Raw genomic sequence first — 23,419 nt, forward strand, 5'->3', positions numbered from 1 at the left:
TTAAATAAATATGACCATTCGACTCTATCAAATGCTTTTTCGGCATCTAAAGAGATGACACATTCTGGTATTTTAAATGAAGAGGTATAAATAATATTAATTAATTTTCTAATGTTAAAAGATGAATAGCGATTTTTAATAAATCCAGTCTGATCCTCAGAAATAATCCGAGGCAATATATTTTCTAATCTAATAGCCAAAATTTTACTAAAAATCTTAAAATCCGTATTCAGCAAAGATATAGGCCGATAGGATGCACATTCAGTAGGGTCTTTATCTTTTTTAAGAATTAAAGAAATAGAAGCTTCATAGAAAGATTGTGGTAGTTTGCCTATACTTAATGCATCTTTAAAAATTTTACAAAGCCCAAGGAGAAAGTATGGAAGAAAAGGATTTTAAAAATTCTGCAGAAAAACCATCTGGACCCGAAGCTTTACCCGAGTTCATTGAGAAAATAGCCTTTTCTATTTCAGACTCCGTAATAGGTGTATCCAAAAATACACTATCCTCAACAGTTACTTTTGGAATATTCAATTTCCTTAAAAATTCATTCATTATAGAAGAGTCCTTAGTACATTCTGATTGATATAAGGAATTATAAAAATCTTGAAAGGCTTTATTTATCTCTTTATGATCAATCGTCAGAGTACCATCTTGTTTGCGAATCCTAGTAATCTGTCGCTTATCTGAAGCAATTTTCAATTGGTTAGCTAGTAATTTACCAGACTTATCTCCATATGTATAGAACTGAGCTTTCGATTTAATTAACTGACTTTCAATCGAGGAGGATAATAGTAAACTATGCTCCATTTGAAATTCCACTCTTTCTTTATAAAGTTCTTTACTAGGGGTCAATGCGTAGATCTTGTCAATTGCCTTAATTTTATCAACTAATGTTAATATTTTAGAATTAGTTCGTTTCCTAACTCCAGCAGAATATGAAATAATCTGTCCACGAATATATGCCTTAAAAGTATCCCACAAAATTCCACTAGAGATCTCTGCTGTAGAATTTGTTGAGAAAAACAAATCAATTTGCTGTTTAATAAAGTTGACAAAGTCAGAGTCCTGCAGTAAAACAGGATTAAACCTCCAACCTTTAGTACTAATATATGAATCCGTCATCTTAATAGATAACTTCAAAGGTGCATGATCAGATATAGTAATAGTCATATTTACAATCCATAACATCTGTAAGTAAATGCTGATCAATGAAAAAGTAATCAATTCTTGAGTAATTATGATACACATGGGAAAAGTATGAGAACTCTTTGTCATTAGGGTGTAAAAAATGCCAAATTTCACAAATAGCTGAATCAATCATAAAAGAATTAATAAGAGAAGCCGATTTATTCGGAAGAGTTTGAGTGGGCTTGGATCTATCCATCAAAGGGTTTAGACAACAATTAAAATCCCCGCCCATTATCAATCTATATTGATTCAGATTGGGAAAGGATGTAAATAAGCATTTAAAAAATTCAGGACAATCAGTATTTGGAGCATAAACATTAACTAAAACAACTTTTTGATTAAAAAGTAAACCAGTAATAAGCAAAAATCTACCTTGCGGATCTGAAATTGTTTCATGATGTATAAAAGCAGTTGATGAGTCTATAAAAATAGAAACACCTCTCACTTTGGCTTGCGAATTTGAGTGATACTGTTGTCCCTTCCAAAACCTAAACAACCGCTGACTATCCACCTTCCTTACATGAGTCTCTTGTACAAAAATAACATTAGCATTCATTCTATGGAATACTTTGAATGTTTTTTTCCGTTTGATTGGATGATTTAAACCATTAGTATTCTAAGAAACAAAGTTAATAGTCTTATCCATATTGACAATATATATTACAGTTAACACATAAGTTTGAAAGAAAAGTGAACTCATGAACCCGGAAGAAGGAAGTAAGTTCAAGGGGAAACCAGAAGTCACAGCACTGCAGCCATTTTTGTAGTTTCATATAAGCCCATGAAATAAAACTAAGCAAAAAGCAAGCAAAAAAAAGAGAAAAAAGAAAAATCCCCCTCCCACCACCCTCAAAACCCCAGGAAAAAAGCCAAAAAGAGGCAAGCAAGCAATCTAATACTAAAATTACCCCCTTGTCTCAAGACAGCAACTCAAACGTAACAAAGTTAAAAAAATACAAACAACCCACATTATAAAAAAGGGTTGATATAACAAAAGTTAAAATATAAAATTAGTGTTATAAATGTATATAAACAAAAGGGTTAAAAAAAGAATTAAAACAATAAATGAAAGTTTAAAACTTTCAAACACATCAAAACAGTTATGACACTCCAAACACTGAAGTCTGTCGGGAAGAAGAAACGCCATTTTATTTTTTTCCCAATCTTAATATTCAAATGTTAAAAGTATAAAAGATAGCGTATATCGATTTAAAAAAGAAAAGCAAAAAGGAAGAAGAAACCCTAATAAGTTATTTTCAATGCTAATAGATTAATAATATGAAAAAATATAAAGTCAAAATAAACCCAGCAAAAAAAAAGCTTTAACCATATGTAAGAAATACATGTAAACCTTACCCAAAAAAAAAACCAAATGTCAATCTATAACAGATCCAAATCTATAGGCTAGATTACATTGGTCAGCCCAATAGAATGTCATTGTTCCAGGAAACCTTGAGCATCCGCTGGCGATTTAAACAGCCGGAAAGTTCCATCCTGAAGAGTGACTCTCAAGTGTGCTGGAAATAGCAGCGCTTGCTTGTAGCCTTTCTGGTGAAATTTTGACATAACCGATCTAAAAGCCAGCCTAGCCCGTAAAACCTCAGGGCTATAATCTTCCAAAATGCGAAACTTGAACTCTTGATGGGTTATCATACCTTTTTTCCGAGCTGCCCGAATCAAACGTTCTTTGATATGGGGGTAATGGATCCGAAGAATTACGTGTCGTGGTTTCAAACTTGAATCAGCCTGAAACCGGGAAACCCGATGTGCCCGATCGATTACCGGGGGAATATCCAGTACCTCTGAACCCAGGACCTCCATTAGAAATTTAGAGAAGAAAATGGTAAGATCACCGCTTTCAAATTTTTCCGGAATCCCAATTAGCCGAAGAATTTGTCTTCGAGAGCGATTTTCCAAATCAGTAATTTTAACTTTATAGTGATCCATCTGTTGAGACGTCGAAGTCTGCTCTTCTTGTATTTTTTCGATTATACGATCTTTCTTAAGAGCGGCTTCTTCAAGAGCCAAAATACTTGCTTGTTGTTTTTGTGATTCCAATGAAAGGGTCTGGAGCTTTTCTTCAACTAATTTCAAACGTTCGTCATACTGTAAAAACTTTACGGATATTTTTCTCTCCAGTTCTTCAAATTTGACTTCTATAAGCTTCACAATTGTTTCTAAAGTTATCGGTTCTTTTGTCTGTTTCGATTCTTTTGCTTTAGACATTTCAGCAAGTTGAGAATAATTCAAATAGTTAAAAAGAAAAATTCTGTATGTTTAGACCCCTTTAGAATAAGTATAAGAATATCCCTTAAGGGGTGTTTGTAGGTTAAAAAGACGTAAAAGGTTTGGAGCAAAGCCTAGAAGTGGTTTACTCCATGAGCACCATCTTGAGACCCTGTCTTTTAACATCTTTGGACTATTTTTACCGTGCCCATGGTCTGTTTTTTTTAATCAAATTATAGTATTTTTGCACTGTTGTAACTATATGTTGTAACTATGTGGTTTTGTGCAGGTCTTGTAGCTTTAGTTTTTGGTCTTGTTTTGTCTGGTGGGATTGGAGCTCCTTTCCAGGGAACACGCTAAGATGGTAGCGCGATATTAATACGCAGCAGCCTCTCCGGACTCTGGATTGGGGATTGCTAAACATTATGTGGATTTTCTGGTGTAGTCTATTTTGTCATGTGCTTTGTTGATATCATTCTGGAGGAGTGTTGTCTCATTTTTTAACTGCATTGCATTTGTGGTTTTTAGATGACAATAAACTGAATCTGAATCAAGATCGAGGCAAGCATACAGGGGCCTATATAAACTTGAGCACTCCCAGATAGAAACACCACCAGATACACACTGGGGACATCACTCGACTGGTGATGGAACATCTGCAAGTTACTGCCAAGCTCAGTGAACACTGCAACATCAAACAGCTCAACCCGAGCTACCACCGTTCTAAACAGGCTGAATATATTTTTGGGGCAGCCCTCAGGTGTTGCAAATCTTCCAGCACCAATATGGCATGCCTACAACTTGCTGAACCCTAACCCTAATGTCTTTGGAACACAGGAGGAAATCCACCCAGGGAGAAAGAAAAAACTGTTTACAGACTCCTGCCGGATTGAACCCCGATCTTTCGATTGCTGGCAGTGGAAGGTGGTTTTCCATTGTATCCGACAATTACAGGAAACCTGTATTGTTGTATACAATGAACAACCACCATGGATGGATACATGGATGGTAGGGGTATGGAGGGCTATGGTCGATGGAAGCAGACAGTTTAAATAGCTCGGCACAGAGTAGATGGGCCAATGGGCCTGTTTCTGTGCGGTATTCTTCTATGACTCTATGACTCTGTGCGGGAGAGTTTTTAAAGTTGGGAAGGAGATGCACTGGGGCAGTTTCACTCTCCAGACCTCGGGAGTCCGTGTAAGTAGAACGAGAAATTGTCACAATTGGGGTCTTCCTTAGTCGCAGTGGATGGGCATAACTTCTGGCACTGGAATAACATTATGCTATCGTACCCCTGTAAAGGATTCAATGGACCACAGAGACGCAAAACATGATAGCAAAATGAATGTATTTACCTAAAGTAGTCAAAGGCAGTAGAATAGACCTTTTCTCTGAGGACATTTCGAACGGTGGCATTGGAAATCACATCAGCATGCAACAGAGCAAGACCAAGTGTCAATAGCCTACAGAAACACATGTGAAGTAATTAGATCTGCAGGAATTCAGTGGCTCGTTAAATTCTTCCTGTAGCATTCCACCAGACATCCTTAAACATCCCAAAAATAATTCTAGAAACATAGAAAATAGGTGCAGGAGTAGGCCATTCGGTCCTTCGAGCCTGCACTGCCATTCAGTATGATCATGGGTGATCATCCAACTCAGAACCCTGTACCTGCTTTCTCTCCATACCCCCTGATCCCTTTAGCCACAAGGGCCATATCTAACTTCCCCTTAAATATAGCCAATAAACCAGCCTCAACTGTTTCCTGTGGCAGAGAATTCCACAGATTCACCACTCTCTGTGTGAAGAAGTTTTTCCTCATCTCAGTCCTAAAAGGCTTCCCCTTTATCCTTAAACTGTGACCCCTCGTTCTGGACTTCCCCAACATTGGAAACAATCTTCCTGCATCTAGCCTGTCCAATCCCTTTAGAATTTTATACGTTTCAATAAGATCCCCCCTCAATCTTCTAAATTCCAGTGAGTATAAGCCTAGACGATCCAGTCTTTCTTCATATGAAAGTCCTGCCATCCCAGGAATCAATCTGGTGAACCTTCTCTGTACTCCTTCTATGGCAAGAATGTCTTTCCTCAGATTAGGGGACCAAAACTGCACACAATATTCTAGGTGCGGTACACAGATCGTTTAATGGCAATCATGGGCAATAGAGAGAGCAGGGGTTCCCAACCTTTCTTTATGCCACAGACCAATACCATTATGCCATGGACCCCAGGTTCAGAACCACTGTGTTGGAGGAACTCAGCAGGTCAGCAGAATCTGTGAAAGGAAATTGACAGCTAATGTTGTTTTGGGTTAAGACTTCTCATCTGGACTGAAAGAGTTCAGGAGAAGAGGGGCAGCCAGTAGAAGGTGGTGAGGGGAAGGGATGGCGGGAGTGCATGTGATTGGTGAGGATGGATGACAGGCAAATGGAAGAGCAGAAGAGTGGGAACAGCGACAGAGGCTGGGGGAGGTGATAGGTGGAGAGAAGATGAGGAAATCTGATAGGAGAAGATGGTGAAACACAGAACTAAAGAACTGATTGTGGACTTCAGAAAGGGTTAAATGAGGTAACACACACCAGACCTCATACTGGGATCAAAAGTTGCAAGAGTGAGCAATTTCAAGTTCCTGGGCATCAATATCTCTGAGGATCCATCCTGGACATAACATATTGATACAGCTACAAAGAAGGCACAACAGTGGCTATATTTTAAACTAATATGGCAGGGGGATGGAAACCAGTATGGTAGAGCTGAGGATGAGCCAGCAGGTTTACAAGTAGATGAAGTAATATGTAATATGAATGTAAGGAAGGACAAGCCAATGATTGGGTACAAATGCAGACAGAGCACACAGTTAAGTTGTACCACAGAGGCAAAATTCATAAAGGTAAAGAATGCAGGACTGTGTAGTTATATTTAAATACACATAGTACAGTACTCGGAATAAGTTGGACAAACTCGTGGCGCAATTAGAAGTTGGTCGGTATAACATTGTGGGCATCACTGAGGCATGGTTGAAAGACGGCCATAGTTGGGAGTTTAACATCAAGGATATACTTTGTATAGAAAGGACAGGCAGGGAGGCATAGGCAGTGGTGTGGTTCTATTGGTAAGAGATGGAATTACATCTTTAGAAAGAGGTAACAAAGGGTCAGAGAATGTTGAATCTTTGTGGGTGGATTTAAGAAGCTCCAAGAGTAAAAACAACATTATGAGAATCATATATAGGCCTCCATATAGCAGCCAAGATGTGAAGTTGAGATTGCAAAGGGAGCTGGAAAGGGCATGCAATAAGGGTAATGTCACAATTGTAAACGGGGACTTCAATATGTAAGGTTGGTGCCGGATTGCAAGGGAGGGATTTGCTGAGTGCCTATGAGATGGCTTTTTAGAGCAGCTTGTGCTTGAGCCTACTCAGGGAAAGGATATCTTAAATTGGATGTTGTGTAATAACCCAGATTTTATTAGTCAGCCTAACATAAAGGAACCTGTAGGAGGCAGTGATCATGATATGATTGAATTCATATTGCAGAAGCATGTCAGATGTATCAATATCACAATGGAATAAAGGGAATTACAGAGGCACGAGAGAGGAAAACGAAAGAGGAGCTTGCTCAGGTGGATTGGAGGAGGATACTGGCAGGGATGACAGCAAAGCAAAGGTGGCTGAGGTTTCTGGCAATAGTTCACAAGGCGCAGAATAGATATGCCCCACAGAAGATGTTGTTCTCAAATGGCAGGAGTAAGCAACTATGGCTGACAAGGGAAGTTAAGGACTGCATAAAAGCCAAGGAAAGGGCATATAAGGTAGCCAAAGTGAGTGGAAGTTGGATGATTGGGAAGTTTTTAAAATCCAACAAAAAACAACTAATAAAGCTATAAGAGAAAAGATTAAAAGTGAGGGCACACTAGTCAATAATATAAAGCAGGATACTAAAAGCTTTTTCAATTATAAAAAGAATAAAAGGGAGGTGGGAGTTAGTATTAGACCATTGGAAAATGATGCTGGTGAGGTAGACATGAGGGACAAGAAATGGTAGATGAACTTAATAAATATTTTGCTTCAGTCTTTACTGTTGAAGACTCTAGCTGTATGCCAGAGGTCCGTGAGTGTCAGGGAGCAGAAGTGAGTGCCATCGCTATTACAAAAGGAAAAAGTGCTCGGCAAACCCAAAGGTCTTAAGGTGGACAAGTCACCTGGAACTGATGGACTACATCCCGGAGTCCTGAGAGAGGTTGCTGAAGAGATAATGGATGCATTGGTCATGATCTTTCAAGTATCACTTGATTCTGGCATGGTCCCAGAGAACTGGAATATTGCAACTGTTTACTCTTTAAAAAGGGAGGAAGACAAAAGAGAGGAAAGTATTGGCCAGTTAGCCTAACCTCAGCGGTTGGGAGGGTGTTGGAGTCCATTATTAGGGATGAGGTTTCAGGGTACTTGGAAACTAGTGATAAAATAAGTCAAAGTCAGCATTGTTTCTATAAAGAAAAATGTTGCCTGACAAATCTGTTAGAATTCTTCGAGAAATGAACAAGCAAGGTCGACAAAGGAGAGGCAGTGGATGTCATTGACTTGGATTTTCAGAAGGCACTTGATAAGGTGTCTCACATGAGGTGGTTAACAATATAAATTCTACGGTGTTACAGCAAATATACTGACATGGATAGAGGAATGACTGACAGGCAGGAGGCAGTGAGTGGGAACAAAGAGGGCCTTTTTTGGTTGGTTGCCAGTGGCTAGTGGTGTTCTTCAGGGGTCAGTATTGGGACCGCTACTTTTCCCATTGTTTGTCAGTGATTTGGATAATGGAATTGATGGCTTTGTTCCAAAGTTTGCAGATGATACGAAGATAGGTGGAGGGGTAGGTGGTTCTGAGGAAGGAATGCAATTGTAGCAGGACTTGACAAATTGGAAGAATGGGCTAAAAAAAAGTGTCTGATGGAATACAATGTTAGGAAATGTATGATGATGCATTTTGATAAAAGGAACAATGATGCAGACTATTATTTAAATGGGGTTAAAATTCAAACATCAGAGGCGCAGAGGGACTTGGGAGTCCTTGTGCAAGACTCCCAGAAGGTTAATTCACAGGTTGAGACCGTGGTAAAGAAGGCAAATACAATATTGGCAGTTATTTCAAGGGGAACAGAATATAAAACCAAGGAGATAATGTTGAAGCTTTATAAGGCACTAGTCAGGCCGCACTTGGAGTATTGTGAACAGTTTTGGGCCCCTTATCTCAGAAGAATTGTACTGTCATTGGAGAGAATCCAGAGGGGGTTCAGGAGAATGATTCTGGGAATGAAGGGGTTAACATATGAGGAGTGTCTGGCAGCTTTGGGCCTGTACTCACTGGAATTTAGAAGAATGCGTAGAGATCTCATTAAAATCTACTGAATGTTGAAAGGACTAGATAAACTGGATGTGGAAAAGATACTTCCTGTGGTGAGGGTATCCAGAACCAGAGGGCACAGCCTCAAAATTAAGGGACGACCTTTTAGATAGATAGATAGATAGATAGATAGATACTTTATTCATCCCCATGGGGAAATTCAACTTTTTTTCCAATGTCCCATACACTTGTATGACAGAGGTAAGGAGGAATTTTTTTAGCCAGAGAGTAGCGATTCTGTGGAATGATCTGCTACAGACTGCGGTGGGGGCCAAGTCCATGCGAATATTTAAGGTGGAAGTTGATAGATAGATTCCTGATTGTTCAGGGCATCAAGGGATATGGTGAGAGGGCAGGTGTATGAGGTTGAATGGGATCCAGGATCAGCCATGAAATGGCATAGTGGACTCGATGGGCTGAATAGCGTGCTTGTGCTTTTTTGTCTTAAGGTCTTATGATCTTACTTCATTAGGAGTTTGAGGTGATTTGTTATGTCACCGATGATACAAATTTCTACAGATGTACTGTGGAGATCATTTTATTCAGGTGCATCACTGGCATGGGGTGGGGGGCTACTACACAGGATCAAAATAAGCTACAAGAAGTTGTAAATTTAGTCATCTCTATTATGGAGTGGTATTCAGGACATCTACAAGGAGTGATGCCTCCAAAAGGGGGCATCCATCATTTAGGACCCTCATCATCCACGTCATGTCTTGTTTTCATTGCTACCATCAGGAAGGAGGTACAGGAGCCTAGCAGCACACACTGAATGATTCAGGAGCAGCCTCTTTCCCTGTGCCATCTGATTTCTGAATGGACATTGAAACAATGAACATTACCTCACTACTTTTTTACCTTATTTTTGGCACTAGGTTTCCCCCACTTTATGAATGTTCACTTTACACCACTTCGCTTCTACAAAAGACCTACATTAGTCCTCGCATTACAAAGAGGATTTTTGCTTTTATGAAAATTTTTCTCATATAAATCAATGGTTCTTTGCTTTATGCCATTTTGGCTTTAGAAAGGTTTCATAGAAACGCTCTACCTTTGTAAAGGGAGGGATACCTGTACTTATTTAACTATTTAATATATCTATACTTACTGCAATTTATGTTTTTTCTATTATGTACTGTATTGTACTGCTGCCATAAAGACAACAAATTTCACGACATATGCCAGTGATATTAAACCCAATACTGATTCTGAAATAAGGGAGGTTGTGAGGGCAGATGGGCAGACAGAGTGGGTAAAAGAATAAAGGAAAGTGGTGATGGGGAGCCAAGGGCTGGTGCAAAAAAATCTTGGTAGGCCAGAAGGAGAGATGATGTTACAGAGGGGGAGATTGATGGACAACACAAGTACAACTGAGTGTGGGTTTAGTCCTTAACATATATGGCTATGACTCTGAAGAGACTACCTCCATAATGATGAGAGGAAGATGTGTGGGAGTTGGGAGGGTGGTGTTGGGAGGTAGGTGGATGGAAATTAAATATTTTGAGGTAAGTCACCCAAAACCAGATTCTGGCACTTAGCAGAATACATAAACATAGTACTGGGAGCAGAGTGTAGCTCCAGTTCCTTTAGACAGAACCTGCACGTTGAAGATCGGCTGGGGGAAAAGAAGGGCAACAAAATGTCTGCTCAGTTTAGGAAACATTCAGACAGGCAGAGAAGGGAATGATATAGGCTACGAGCAGTTTAAACTGGCACCGTGGCCAGCACAGCCATCCTGAGATGAAGGGCCTGTTCAATATAACTGTGATCCTGATCAAGCAAGTGGCAAACATCAGAGTTACGGCCTAGAAACAGGCCCTTCAGCCCACTGAGTCTGTGACCATCAGAATCAGAATTGTCATGAAATTTGTTGTTTTGTGGTAGCGGGACAATGTGAAGATTTAACATTACTATAATTTACAGAAATAAATTTTAAAAAGGAATACTGAGGAGTTGTTTGTGGGTTTCACACTCCGTTCAGAAATCTGATGGAGAAGGGAAGGAGCTGTTCCTGTGGGGTCATTGGGATCCTGTGCCAAAGTAAAAATTTGTATGATCAAAATATATTTATGTCACTATATACAACCCTAAGTTTCATTTTCCTGTGGGGATACTCAGCAATAATAACTATAACAGGATCAATGAAAAATCAAGCAGAGTGCAGAACACAACAATCTGTGCAAATTCAAATATAAATAAATAGCAAGAAATAACAAGAAAATGGGAATAATGAGTCCTTAAAGTGAGGTAATTGGTTTTGGGAATATCTCAATGGATGGGCAGGTGAGTGTAGTTATCCTTTTTGTTCAAGAACCTGATGATTATGGGCCAGTCTTGAATGATGAGGGTCTTTAGTGATGGATGCCGCCTTCTTGAAGCATCATCTCGTGAAGGTGTCCTTAACGTCGAGGTCTTAAGGCACCCATTTCCACCAATCCTATTTTATTCTCCCTACGCTCCCAACATCCCCCACCACCCACGCAGATTCTACCAATCACTAATATGGGGGCAATTTATAGTGGCCCTTTAACTTACCAAACTTTTGGGCTGTGGAAGCAGACCATAACATCCAGGGGAAATTCACAGCAAGCTGCACAGAGACAAGAACTGAGCCTGGATCTCTGAGCCAGCAGCTCTAACATTACATCTGAAGGCTGAGGTTGTTAACATGACAACTTTATTGCGCGTCCTATACACTTTGATGTGCAGCACCTACTTGAATCTTGGCCCAATGGCAGCTACATGTCTGTTCAAAGTCCCCTTTGATCCTCCAACATTTAGAGAGAGAGAACGTTGCAGAAGGCTGCCAAAGATCTCCACTTGGTCCGCACTGCAGTACTTGGCAATCTCAAACCTTTGCATCAGAAACTAAAGCAGAAATGCCAAAAATAAAAACACATGCATTTAAAAGAAATAAAGATTTTAAAAATTAGCTCCATTTGTTACATACAAATCAGTATATACCATGAAATGCATTGCTTGCGTCAACAACCAACATTGTCCAAGGTTTGTCCTAGAGAAGCACGCAAGTGTCATCACACCCCCTTGCACCAGTATATCATGTCCTCAACTTACTAACCCTCACCTGTACATCTTTGGAATGTGGGAGGAAACCCGCGTGATCATGTGGAAAACATACGAACTCCTTACAGACAGCAGCAGGTATTTAACACTGATAGATATTGCTGGCGCTGTAAAGCATTATTCTACCGAGGCGTTATACTGTAACTTCCCTTTATAATCAAATGTGGTAATTATAAATGACCAGATACAATGCATTAGATATAGAAGCAGAATTAGGCCATTTGGCCCAATAAGTCTGCTCCATCATTTCATCATGGCTGATCCGTTTTCCCTCAGCCCCAATGTCCTGCCTTCCCTATTCACCCTTCAGGCCCCAACTAATCAACCTCTGCCTTTAATATAATCAATGATTTGCCTCCAGAGTCGCATATAAGACCATAAGGTATAGGACCATTTGTATGGGCCATTTAACCCATCGAGTCTGCTCTGCCATTCAATCATGGGCTGATCCAATTCTACCAGTCATCCCCAATCCCCTGCCTTCTCTCCATAACCTTTGATGCCCTGGCTAATGAAGAACCTATCTATCTCTGCCTTAAATGCACCCAATGACTTGGCCTCCACAGCCACATTTGGCAACAAATTCCACAGATTTACCACCCTCTGACTAAAGTAATTTCTCCACCTCCATTCTAAATTTATATCCCTCTATTCTGATGCTGTGGTCTCTGGTTTTAGACTCTTTACCACATCCACTCGATTGAGGCCTTTCAAATTCGATTGGTTTCAATGAGGTCACCTCTCATTCTTCTACAAACCTCATTTCCAGAAAAGTTGGGATATTTTCCAAAATGCAATAAAAACAAAAATCTGTTATATGTTAATTCACGTGAACCTTTATTTAACTGACAAAAGTACAAAGAAAAGATTTTCAATAGTTTTACTGACCAACTTAATTGTATTTTGTAAATATACACAGATTTAGAATTTGATGGCTGCAACACACTCAACAGAAGTTGAGACAGAGGCATGTTTACCATTGTGTTACATCACCTTTCCTTTTAATAACACTTTTTAATTGTTTTGGAACTGAGGATACTAATTGTAGTAGATTTGCAATTGGAAATTTTGTCCATTCTTGCTTGATATAAGACTTCAGCTGCTCAACAGTCCGTGGTCTCCGTTGTCTGATTCTCCTCTTCATGATGCGCCATACATTTTCAATAGGAGATAGATCTGGACTGGCAGCAGGCCAGTTAAGCACACGCACTTTGTGTCTACAAAGCCACGCTGTTGTAGCCCGTGCAGAATGTGGTCTGGCATTGTCCTGCTGAAATAAGCATGGACGTCCCGGGAAGAGACGTCGCCTTGATGGCAACATATGTCTCTCTAAAATCCTAATATACGCCTCATAGTCAATGGTACCTTCACATACATGCAACTCACCCATGCTGTGGGCACTGATGCACCCCCATACCATCACAGATGCTGGCTTTTGCACCTTTTGCTGATAACAATCAGGATGGTTGTTTTCATCTTTGGCACGGAGAACTCGATGCCCGTTTTTTCCGAAAACTAGCTGAAATGTGGACTCATCTGACCACAGCACACAGTTCCACAGTCTTTCGGTCCATCTGAGATGAGCTCGGGCCCAGAGAACTCGCCGGCGTTTCTGCATAGAGTTGATGTATGGCTTCTTCCTTGCATAATACAGTTTCAAGTTGCATTTCTGGATGCAGCGATGGACTGCGTTAAGTGACAATGGTTTTCCAAAGTACTCACGAGCCCAGGTGGCTATAATGTCACAGCAGCATGACGGTTTCTTAGGCAGTGGCGCCCGAGGGCTCAAAGATCATGCGCATTCAACAGTGGTTTCCGACCTTGCCCTTTACGCACTGAGATGTCTCTGAATTCTCTGAATCTTTTCACAATATTATGTACTGTAGATGTTGAAAGACCTAAATTCTCTGCAATCTTGCGTTGGGAAATGTTCCTTTTGAACTGACTAACAACTCTCTCACGGATTTTGGCACAAAGGGGTGAGCCACGACCCATCCTTGCTTGCAAAGACAGAGCCTTTAATGGATGCTACTTTTATACCCAGTCATGATACGTCACCTGCTACCAATTAGCCTGCTTAATGTGGAGTCTTCCAAACCGGTGTTACTTCAATATTCTGTGCACTTTTCAATCTTATTTTAACTCTGTCCCAACTTTTGTTGAGTGTGTTGCAGCCATCAAATTCTAAATTTGTGTATATTTACAAAATACAATTAAGTTGGTCAGTAAAACTATTGAAAATCTTTTCTTTGTACTTCTGTCAGTTAAATAAAGGTTCACGTGAATTAACATATCACAGATTTTTGTTTTTATTGCATTTTGGAAAATATCCCAACTTTTCTGGAAATGGGGTTTGTAAATTCCAGTGAGCAATGGCCAAGAGCCATCAAATGCTCCTCATATGACAAGCCTTTCAATCCTGGAATCATTTTCGTGAACCTCCTTTGAACCATCTCCAATGTCAGCACATCCTTTCCTATATAAGGGTCCCAAAACTACTCACAATATTTCAATTAGGGCCTCACCAGTGTTTGTTAAAGCCTCAGCATTATATCCTTGCTTTTATATTCTAATCCTCTCGAAATGAATGCTAACATTGTAGTTGCCTTCCTCACCACTGACTCAACCTGCAAATTAACTTTTAGGGAATCCTGCATGAGTCCTGCTGAAGGGTCTCCGCCCGAACGACGATGCGATCTTTTCCACAGATGCTCCCTGGCCTGCTGAGTTCCTCTAGCATTTTGTGTGTGTTGTGAGGACTCCTGAGCCCTTTGCACCTCTGATATTTGAATTTTCCCTCCATTTATAAAATAGTCTATGCTTTTATTTCTTCTAACAAAGTGCATGGCCATACACTTCCCAACACTGTATTCCACCTGCAGCTTCTTTGCCCATTCTCCTAATCTGTCTAAGTCCTTCTGCAGCCTATCTACTTCCTCAAAACTACCAGCCCCTCCATGAATACCTGTATTTAGCCCACAAATCTTTCCCTCCATATGCTGTCCAAATAACAATCTTGTTATTGGACCATATACAGACCACCCTCAGGGTGAAGAAGTTGTCCCATGGGACCCCTTTTAAATCATTCCCCTCCCACCTTAAACCCAAGAGATTCTGCAGATACTGGAAATCCAGAGCAACACACACAAGATGCTGGAGGAAGTCAGCAGGTCAGGCAGCATCTATGGAGTCAACGTTTCATCAGGATTGAAAAGGAAGGGGACAGAAGCCAGAAGGAGGTGATGATGGGAGGGGAAGGAGCACAAGCTGGAAGGCGACAGCTGAGTTCAGGTGAGGGGGAAGGTGAGAGGGTGCAAGGGGAATGCAATAAGGAACATGAGTCCAGGTGAGGGGGAAGGTGAACAGGTGGATGAGGAATGCAGTAAGGAATGTGAGTCCAGGTGAACAGGTGGATGAGAAATGCAGTAAGGAATGTGAGTCCAGGTGAGGGGGAATGCAGTAAGGAACTGGGAGGTGAATCATGGAAGAAGCAAATAACGGCAGAAGGAGGAATCTACAAGAGATGACAGTGGACCATGGGAAGGAGGAGGGGAACCAGAGATAGGTGATGGGCAGGTGAGGAGACAAGAACGGGTAACCAGAATGAGGAATAAAAAAAGAGAAAAGAAGGGAGGGGGAGAGATTAACAGAAGATAAAGAAATCACTGTTTCTCTAACATTGTTAAAATTTTTAAAAAAAATTATTGACATACAATATGTCAATATGACAATTATTGACATATTGACATACAGTGTGGAATAGGCCCTTGCAGCCATACCACCCAGCAACCTCTCCATTTAATCATAGGCTAATCATGAGACAATTTACAATGACCAATTAACCTACTGACTGGTACATCTTTGGACTGTGAGTGGAAACCAAAGCACCCGCAGGAAACCCACGTGGTCATGAGGGAAGAATGTGCTAACTCCTTACAGACAGAATTGAACCTGGGTTGCCTGAACTGTAAAGCATTGTGCTAACCACTATGCTACCATAAAACATTTTGCATAATTGCACAGTGATAAACTGTGGCACAGTTACAGTTTTATTTAACTTATATTTAGATGTAGCAAGAGCAGTAACTAACAGTTTACCGAGGGGAGGCCCATGTTAACCGTATTTTAGAGGAAGCACCGCTGAGAACAAGCTGCATCTCTATCTGGTAGTGGAGCAGCAGAGCATCAGACTGGAAGTTCCTACAAGGACAGTGAGAACACCCAAGAGGATCATTGGGGTCTCCCTACTGTCCTTTGAGGACATTTATCAGGAGCACTGCATATTCAGGGCCCTTAGTATTATCAAGGATCCCATCCGTCCATCCAGCATCCTCTGACTTTCTATAATCAGGCAGGAGACTCCAATGCATAAAAAACAAGAACGGTTAGGACAGGAAACAGCTTCTTTCCTCAGGCCATTGAGCTTCTGAACTCCCTGCTGCATCGCATTCAAAGTATCACTGGTTAATCTGTTCTGTACCTGACAATATTTAATGTATGCATTTTGCTTTGTTTATCTATGTGTAACTTATTCATTTGTAGTAGACTTAATTCTTACTTTCCCAAGTTATTGTGAGTTATATGACCATAAGACCATAAGATATAGGAGCAGAAGTAGGCCAATCCGCCCATCGAGTCTGCTCAGCCATTCAATCATGGGTTGATCCAATTCTACCAGTCATCCCCACTCCCCTGCTTTCTCTCCATATCCTTTGATGCCCTGGCTAATGAAGAACCTATCTATCTCTGCACTCAATGACTTGGCCTCCACAGCTGCTTGTGGTAACAAATTCCACAGATTTAGCACCCTCTGACTAAAGTAATTTCTCTGCAACTTAGTTCTAAAAGGACGTCCTTCAATCCTGAAATCATGCCCTCTTGCCTTAGAATCCCTTACCATGGGAAATAATTTTGCCATATCTAATCTGTTCAGGTCCTTTACTGTTCGGAATGTGTCTATGAGATCCCCACTCATTCTCCTGAACTCCAGGGAATACAACTCAAGAGCTGCCAGACACTCCTCATACGGTAACCCTTTCATTCCTAGAATCATTCTCGTGTATCTTCTCTGAACCCTCTCCATATCAGTATATCCTTTCTAAAATAAAGAGCCCAAAACTGCACACAATACTCCAAGTGTGGTCTCACGAGTGCCTTACAGAGCCTCAACATCACATCCCTGTTCTTATATTCTATATCTCTAGAAATGAATGCCAACATTGCATTCGCCTTCTTCACAACCAGCTCAACCTGGAGGTTAACCGTTAAGGTATCCCAAGGTAACCGTCAAGGACTCCCAAGTCCCTTTGCATCTCTGCATTTTGAATTCTCCCATCTAAATAATAGTCTGCCTGTTTATTTCTTCCACCAAAGTGCATGACTATACACTTTCCAACACTGTATTTCACGTGCCACTTATTTGCCCATTCCCCTAAACTACCTAAGTCTCTCTATTTCCTCAACCCTACCCGCTCTTCCACCTATCTTTGTATCATTGACAAATTTAGCCACAAATCCATTAATACTGTAGTCCAAATCATTGACATACATTGTAAAAAGCAGCAGTCCCAACACCTGTGGAACTCCACTGGTAACCGGCAGCCAGCCAGAATAGGATCCTTTTATTCCTACTCTCTGTTTTCTGCTGACCAGCCAATGCTCCACCCATGCTAGTAACTTCCCTGTAGTTCCAAGGGCTCTTATCTTGCTAAGCAGCCTCATGTGCAGCACCTTGTCAAAGGCCTTCTGAAAATCCAAGTACACCACATCTACTGCATCTCCTTCGTCTACCCTGCTTGTAATTTCCTCAAAAAAACTGCAGTAGGTTTGTCAGGCAGGATTTTCCTTTCAGGAAACCATGCTGGCTTTGGCCTATCTTGTCATGTGCCTTCAGGTACTCCCATAATCTCATCCCTAACAATTGATTTCAACAACTTCCCAACCACTGACGTCAGTCTAACAGGTCTATAGATTCCTTTCTGCTGCCTCCTACCCTTCTTAAATAGCGGAGTAACATTTGCATGTTTCCAGTCATCCGGTACAATGCCAGAATCTGTCGATTCTTGAAAGATCATTGTAAATGCCTCTGCAATCTCTCCACCTACTTCCTTCAGAACCCGAGAGTGCATTCCATCAGGTCCAGGAGATTTACCTACCCTCAGACCATTCAGCTTCCTGAGCACCTTCTCAGTCATAATTTTCACTGCACAAACTTCACTTCCCTTGACACTCTTGAATGTCCGGTATACTGCAGACGTCTTCCACTGTGGAGACTGCTGCAAAATATGCATTCAGTTCCTCTGCCATCTCTGCATCTCTCATTACAATATCTCCAGTGTTATCTTGTATTGGTCTTATATCTACCCTCGATTCTCTTATACCCTTTATATTCTTAAAATGTGTGTTATGTGAACTACTGTGCCTTATACTCCAGTTTGGAGCAATGTCGCCTCATTTGACGGTATACATGTATATAGTTAAATGACAATAAACTTGACTTGACCTTGGCAATCTTGAACAGAATAATAAATAATTAGGAAATGTTGTGGTATCCAAGGACAGCCTAAAATAATTCACAGGTACCATCTTGCGTTTGCTAAGAGTCAGGGAAGTCCTTATACTTGCCTCTATCCAGATGTGGTGGGGTGTAACTTCAGGGGGACAGGGAATAGGTTGGCTCTCCTCAGAAGCTGCTAATGGGTCAGCTTCTCTCTTCTCCTCTGAGAAGAGGCCAATCTTCTGCTGCACTGTCATCTGCCAGGCTCCAACCATCTCCCGCATGAACTGCAGATAACAAGCAAACAATAAGTGCTCCTTCTCGTCACTGGCAAATAAACCAAAGATGCAATGCATCAAGACTTTTGCATTTAAGGAAGCAACTTTGCTCACAAAGCTGATTCTTAGATAAAAATATATACGATTGTTCAAGGATAGCTACTGTATTTTCTTTTAACCATTTGGTTCTTGAACCAAGTTGCACAACCCTAATCACTACCTTGGTATAACAATCACTGTGATCACTTTGAATCACAATGCAACTTGCTTCTTTTGTTCCAGTTGTGTTCTTTCTTATATAATTTACGTTTAATTTATGTTTTTCTTGTGAATGTTCTGTTTCTGATGCTGCTGCAGTAAGTTTCCCATTGCAAACATTCAATTGTGCAGATGACAAATACTCGACCCTGACCTCAACTTTGGTCTAGATACACTATCCCCAAAGAGTGATAGAAACGGTTTCAATGGCAGTCAGTCTTCAGATAGAAATTGTTAAAAAATATAAATATACTTTAAAAATATATAAAATTACAGGGCTTTGGGAAAGGAGAGGCTGAAGAAAGCTCCTTCAAGCAGCTAGCCTACATTGCCTACTTGTCTGCTGTGTGAGTCTAAGTATATTGTCTGTTTTAGAGCCAAAAGAGTTGATCATATTCCTTACTGCACTCAGGATATGTAAAATTATTTCTTCTGGGTCACTATGAAGCAGCTTTCTTAAGCTGGTAAAATAGCCTTCAAATACCAAAAGACACAGCAATATAGAGGAGAGAACACACAGAAATTGTTTCTGTAGAAAGGAACACTTAGTCTTCAATATCTTTCCCTTTGGCAGATGAATTAACATTTGCTGACTCTTTTCACTGGTTATACTGGGTTGGGGGCATGACTTCTGAAATCGGTCAGTTTACTTCCCAGGATGACTTTGGGCTACAGCAGTGGTTCCTAACCTGGGGTCCACAGACCCCTTGCTTAATGGTATTGGTTCATGGCATCAAAAAGGTTGGGAACTCCCGGGTTAGATTGTCTTAAAAGCAATTCAAGGTATTGTTCAGAAACAATTTAACTTGTTAAATTAACTGATGAAAGATACTATTGGGTGGCACAGTAGCGTAGTGGTTAGCACAACGCTTTACAGTACCAGCAACCAGGGTTCAATTCCCGCTACTGTCTGTGCATTCTCCCTATGACAGCGTGATTTCCTCCGGGTGCTTCAGTCTCCTCCCATCATCAAAAGATGTACCAGTCGGGTGGTTAATTGGTTATTATAACTTGTGCCGTGATTAGGTTAGGGTTAAATCGGGTTAGATTAAATAGGGTTAAATTAGGTTTGGGGGGGTTTGCTGGGCACTGTGACTCGAAAGACTGGAAGACCACAGCATATCTTAATAAATAAATAAGCAACAGGCAGGGTGACTGACAGGGGTGAAGAGAAGAGCATCAAATACCAACATAGCATGCACACAACTTACTAACCTAACCATAACTGGTATGCCTTTAGAATGTGGGAGGTAACTGGAACAGACGGAAGAAACCCAGATGGTCACCAGGAGAACATACAAGGGCTTTGCAGAGGGGTTGATAGAGAACTGAGAAAAGAAGATCAGGTAATGGATCTAAACTCATGAGGCTGGACAATGTTGAGGGACTTACAATGGAGGGTTGATACTGTTCCCAAGGAAGAATTTATCTCAATTAAGCCACACCAACCAGTTCATAAAGCAGTTAATTACACTACAACCATCAGACTCCTGAACTGGTGTGGAAACTTCAACCATTACAATTCTGAACAAATTCTACAACCTACAGACTCACTTTCTGGAACTCTTTACAACTCATGTTGTCAGTATTATTTTTAATTTGTATAGTTTGTCTTCTTTTGTAGATTGGTTGTGTTTCAGTCTTTGTTTAGATATAGCTTTTTGGTAAATTCTATTGCATTTATTTTTTTCTGTAAATGACAGGAAGGAAATGAACCTAAAGTTTATTAAAGTTACGACAATAAACTTACTTTAAAATTTGAATGGAAAAGAGAGAAAAAAATCAATCCTTTCTATTGTCTCAAAAGCGTTTTTGGTTTTGTTTGTAAACTGTAGAGACTAATGTTCATGAAAATCCCAGGAGACCAGCAGTTTGTGAGATACTCAAACCAGCCCATCAAGCACCAACAATCATTCCACGGTGAAAGTCACTTACATCACATTTCTTCCACCTTCTGATATTTGGTTTGAACAACAACTGAACTTCTTAACCCTGCCTGAATGCTTTTATGCACTGAACTGCTGCCAGGATTGACTGATTAGATATTTCCATCAGTGGGCAGGGGCACTGCTGTGAAAGGCATTATAGTTGATGCAAATCCTGCTTTCACTTTTAACTGAACGTGACAGGAACATAGAGCAGAAACACTCCTGAATAAGTAGATTTGCCCTACATTAGTTGAGGACAGCCAAGGGCAAATACAACTGACCAAATCAACATCAAAAATCTTTCAACTGCAATAACCAATGATCCACTCTTCTATTACTATATCACCGGACAGATGGTGACGTACTCTTAAATTATGAAAATTATACTAATTCAAAACCTTCTTGCAATGAACTTTTATTCTATTATTAGGGAGTATGCTGGTTAGGGTATATAGCAAATAATAACTTCAGCAATCAACCTTCAGACATTAATGTGGATTGTGGATTGAATTCAAAAAATGCAGCTCAGAACAGTAAATTGCTGACCAGGAGACATCCAATTGGTTGACATGTCTGCATGTGCATGAATGTAATCAACTGGCCATTGTGTGATTACGACTCAGACAACACAGTAATTAACACTTACTTTGGGTGTTAGTGGGAAGACTCAGTATGGGGTATTGTAACTACAGAAATTGTCCTGTTATCTTTGTAATGTGCTGTAATGTTAGATTGGAAAACCCCTCTCGAGTGACTCCAAAGGCTGTCAGCTTGTCTATGTGTCTGGCCTGAATAAAAGACTACTTTATATCTACCAGCAGCATCTTTCTGGTGATTCTATTCATGTTACAACACTATTTCAAAATGACATTTGTCTGCCACAGTCAGGTTTACATTTTTGAACTAACAATTCCAATTAAAATCTTAAAGAATGAACATATCCTTGTAACTTAAGAGATAAATGGATCTTAAAAGTGAATCCAATACAAGGTGATTGAAAAGACAAAAGAGAAAAGACCAAAGGGAAAGGCAAATCAATTAATCAGCCTCTATGCCTCATGAATTACCTAAACCAAGAGTGCAGAGCAGGTTAACATTTGTAGATTATTTTCTCAAATGTATGCTTTTAGTTTATCTAAGGCAGGGTTCCCAACTGTTTTTAAGCCATTAACTGAGGGGTCGGTGGACCCCAGGTTGGGAACCCTAATCTAAAGATTTTATTTATTGAGATACAGTGTGGAACTGGCCCTTCCGGCCTTTCGAGCCACGCAAACCCCAATTTATAACCCCGGCCTAATCACAGAACAGTTTACAACGACCAATTAACCTACCAACGGATAAGTCTTTGGAGTATGGGAGGAAACCAGAGCAGTCGGAGGAATCCCACACAGTCACAGAGGGAACCGTATAAGCTCCTTACAGAAAGCAGCAGGATATGTGAGGTCTCAAAAATAGTCTAATTTTAAAGTAGGGAGGCATCCATTTAGCAATGACTTCTACTTTAATGACTTTTCTTTTACTCAAAGTTCATCCAACCTTTGGGCATTGAGAATGCAAACTGCAGTAACTCAAAAGCTTAATTGTAGCAACGTACACTCAATGGCTACTTTATTACTACAGGAGTGAAACTTGGTGTAGTCTTCTGCTGCTATACCATCCACTTCAAGCTCGATATTTTGTGCATTCAGAGATGCTCTTCTGCACATCATTGTAGCAACACATGGTTATTTGAGTTACTGTTGCTTTCCTGTCAGTTTGGACCAGTCTGGCCATTTTCCTCTGAGCTTTCTCATTAACAAGGTACTTTCGCCCACAGAACAGCTGATTGCTGGTTAGTCACTTGATCACAAGTCTTCCCCACCCTGATGTTTGGTCTGAACAAAAACTGAACTTCCTCACCATATCTATATGCTTTAATGCATTGAAGCAGCCACATGGTTGGCTAGCTGATATTTTGGTATGGCAGGGTAACGTAGTGGTTGATCCAATGCTTTACAATACCAGCGACCTGGGTTCATGTCCCATTGCTGCCTGTAAGGAGTTTGTAACTTCTCCCCGTGACCACATGGGTTTTCTCCAGGTGCTCTGGTTTCCTCCCACAATCCAAAGCAATTAATAGGTTAATTGGTCATTGTAAATTGTCTCGTGATTGGGCTACGATTAAATCAGGGAATTGCTAGACGGTGCAGCTCAAAGGGCCTCTTCGGCGCTGTATCTCAATAAATAAATAATTAAGCAAAAATATTTACATTAACGAGCAGGTGCATCGGTATATCTAATAAAGTGGCCACTTAGGTTAAGTTTCAGAAGGAGAATTGTTAGTTGAATGAACAATACTGACCGGCACTTCGATGCCATTCTTTGCGGCCAGCAGCCACTCCCAGCAGGCCACAGCAGTCTCCATGCCCATGGCTGTGAACATCCGCAGAGGGGCCCAGCAAAGATGGTGAAGGAGCTGAGAATCACAGGCTAGAAGGGGGGCAGAGAAAATAAAACACACACACACAAAGAAAACAGAGAATCATAAACACAAGAAATTCTGCAGCTGCTGGAATTCA

General features: G+C 40.5%; 1 protein-coding gene across 2 annotated transcripts in view; it reads right to left on the reverse strand.

Moving 5' to 3' along the window:
* pi4kab (phosphatidylinositol 4-kinase, catalytic, alpha b) overlaps nt 1–23,419 on the reverse strand; it is a 326,669-nt gene that overhangs the window by 102,757 nt on the left and 200,493 nt on the right. For both annotated transcript variants that reach the window (XM_073051867.1, XM_073051866.1), the window contains 4 exons: nt 23,203–23,330; nt 18,526–18,684; nt 11,534–11,685; nt 4,773–4,880 (listed from right to left, as the gene is read on the reverse strand). In XM_073051867.1, coding sequence (XP_072907968.1) covers nt 4,773–4,880; nt 11,534–11,685; nt 18,526–18,684; nt 23,203–23,330 — 547 coding nt within the window. The remainder of the gene's footprint in view (nt 1–4,772; nt 4,881–11,533; nt 11,686–18,525; nt 18,685–23,202; nt 23,331–23,419) is intronic.

Source organism: Hemitrygon akajei, chromosome 7, assembly GCF_048418815.1.
Source record: "Hemitrygon akajei chromosome 7, sHemAka1.3, whole genome shotgun sequence".
NCBI lineage: Eukaryota > Metazoa > Chordata > Chondrichthyes > Myliobatiformes > Dasyatidae > Hemitrygon > Hemitrygon akajei.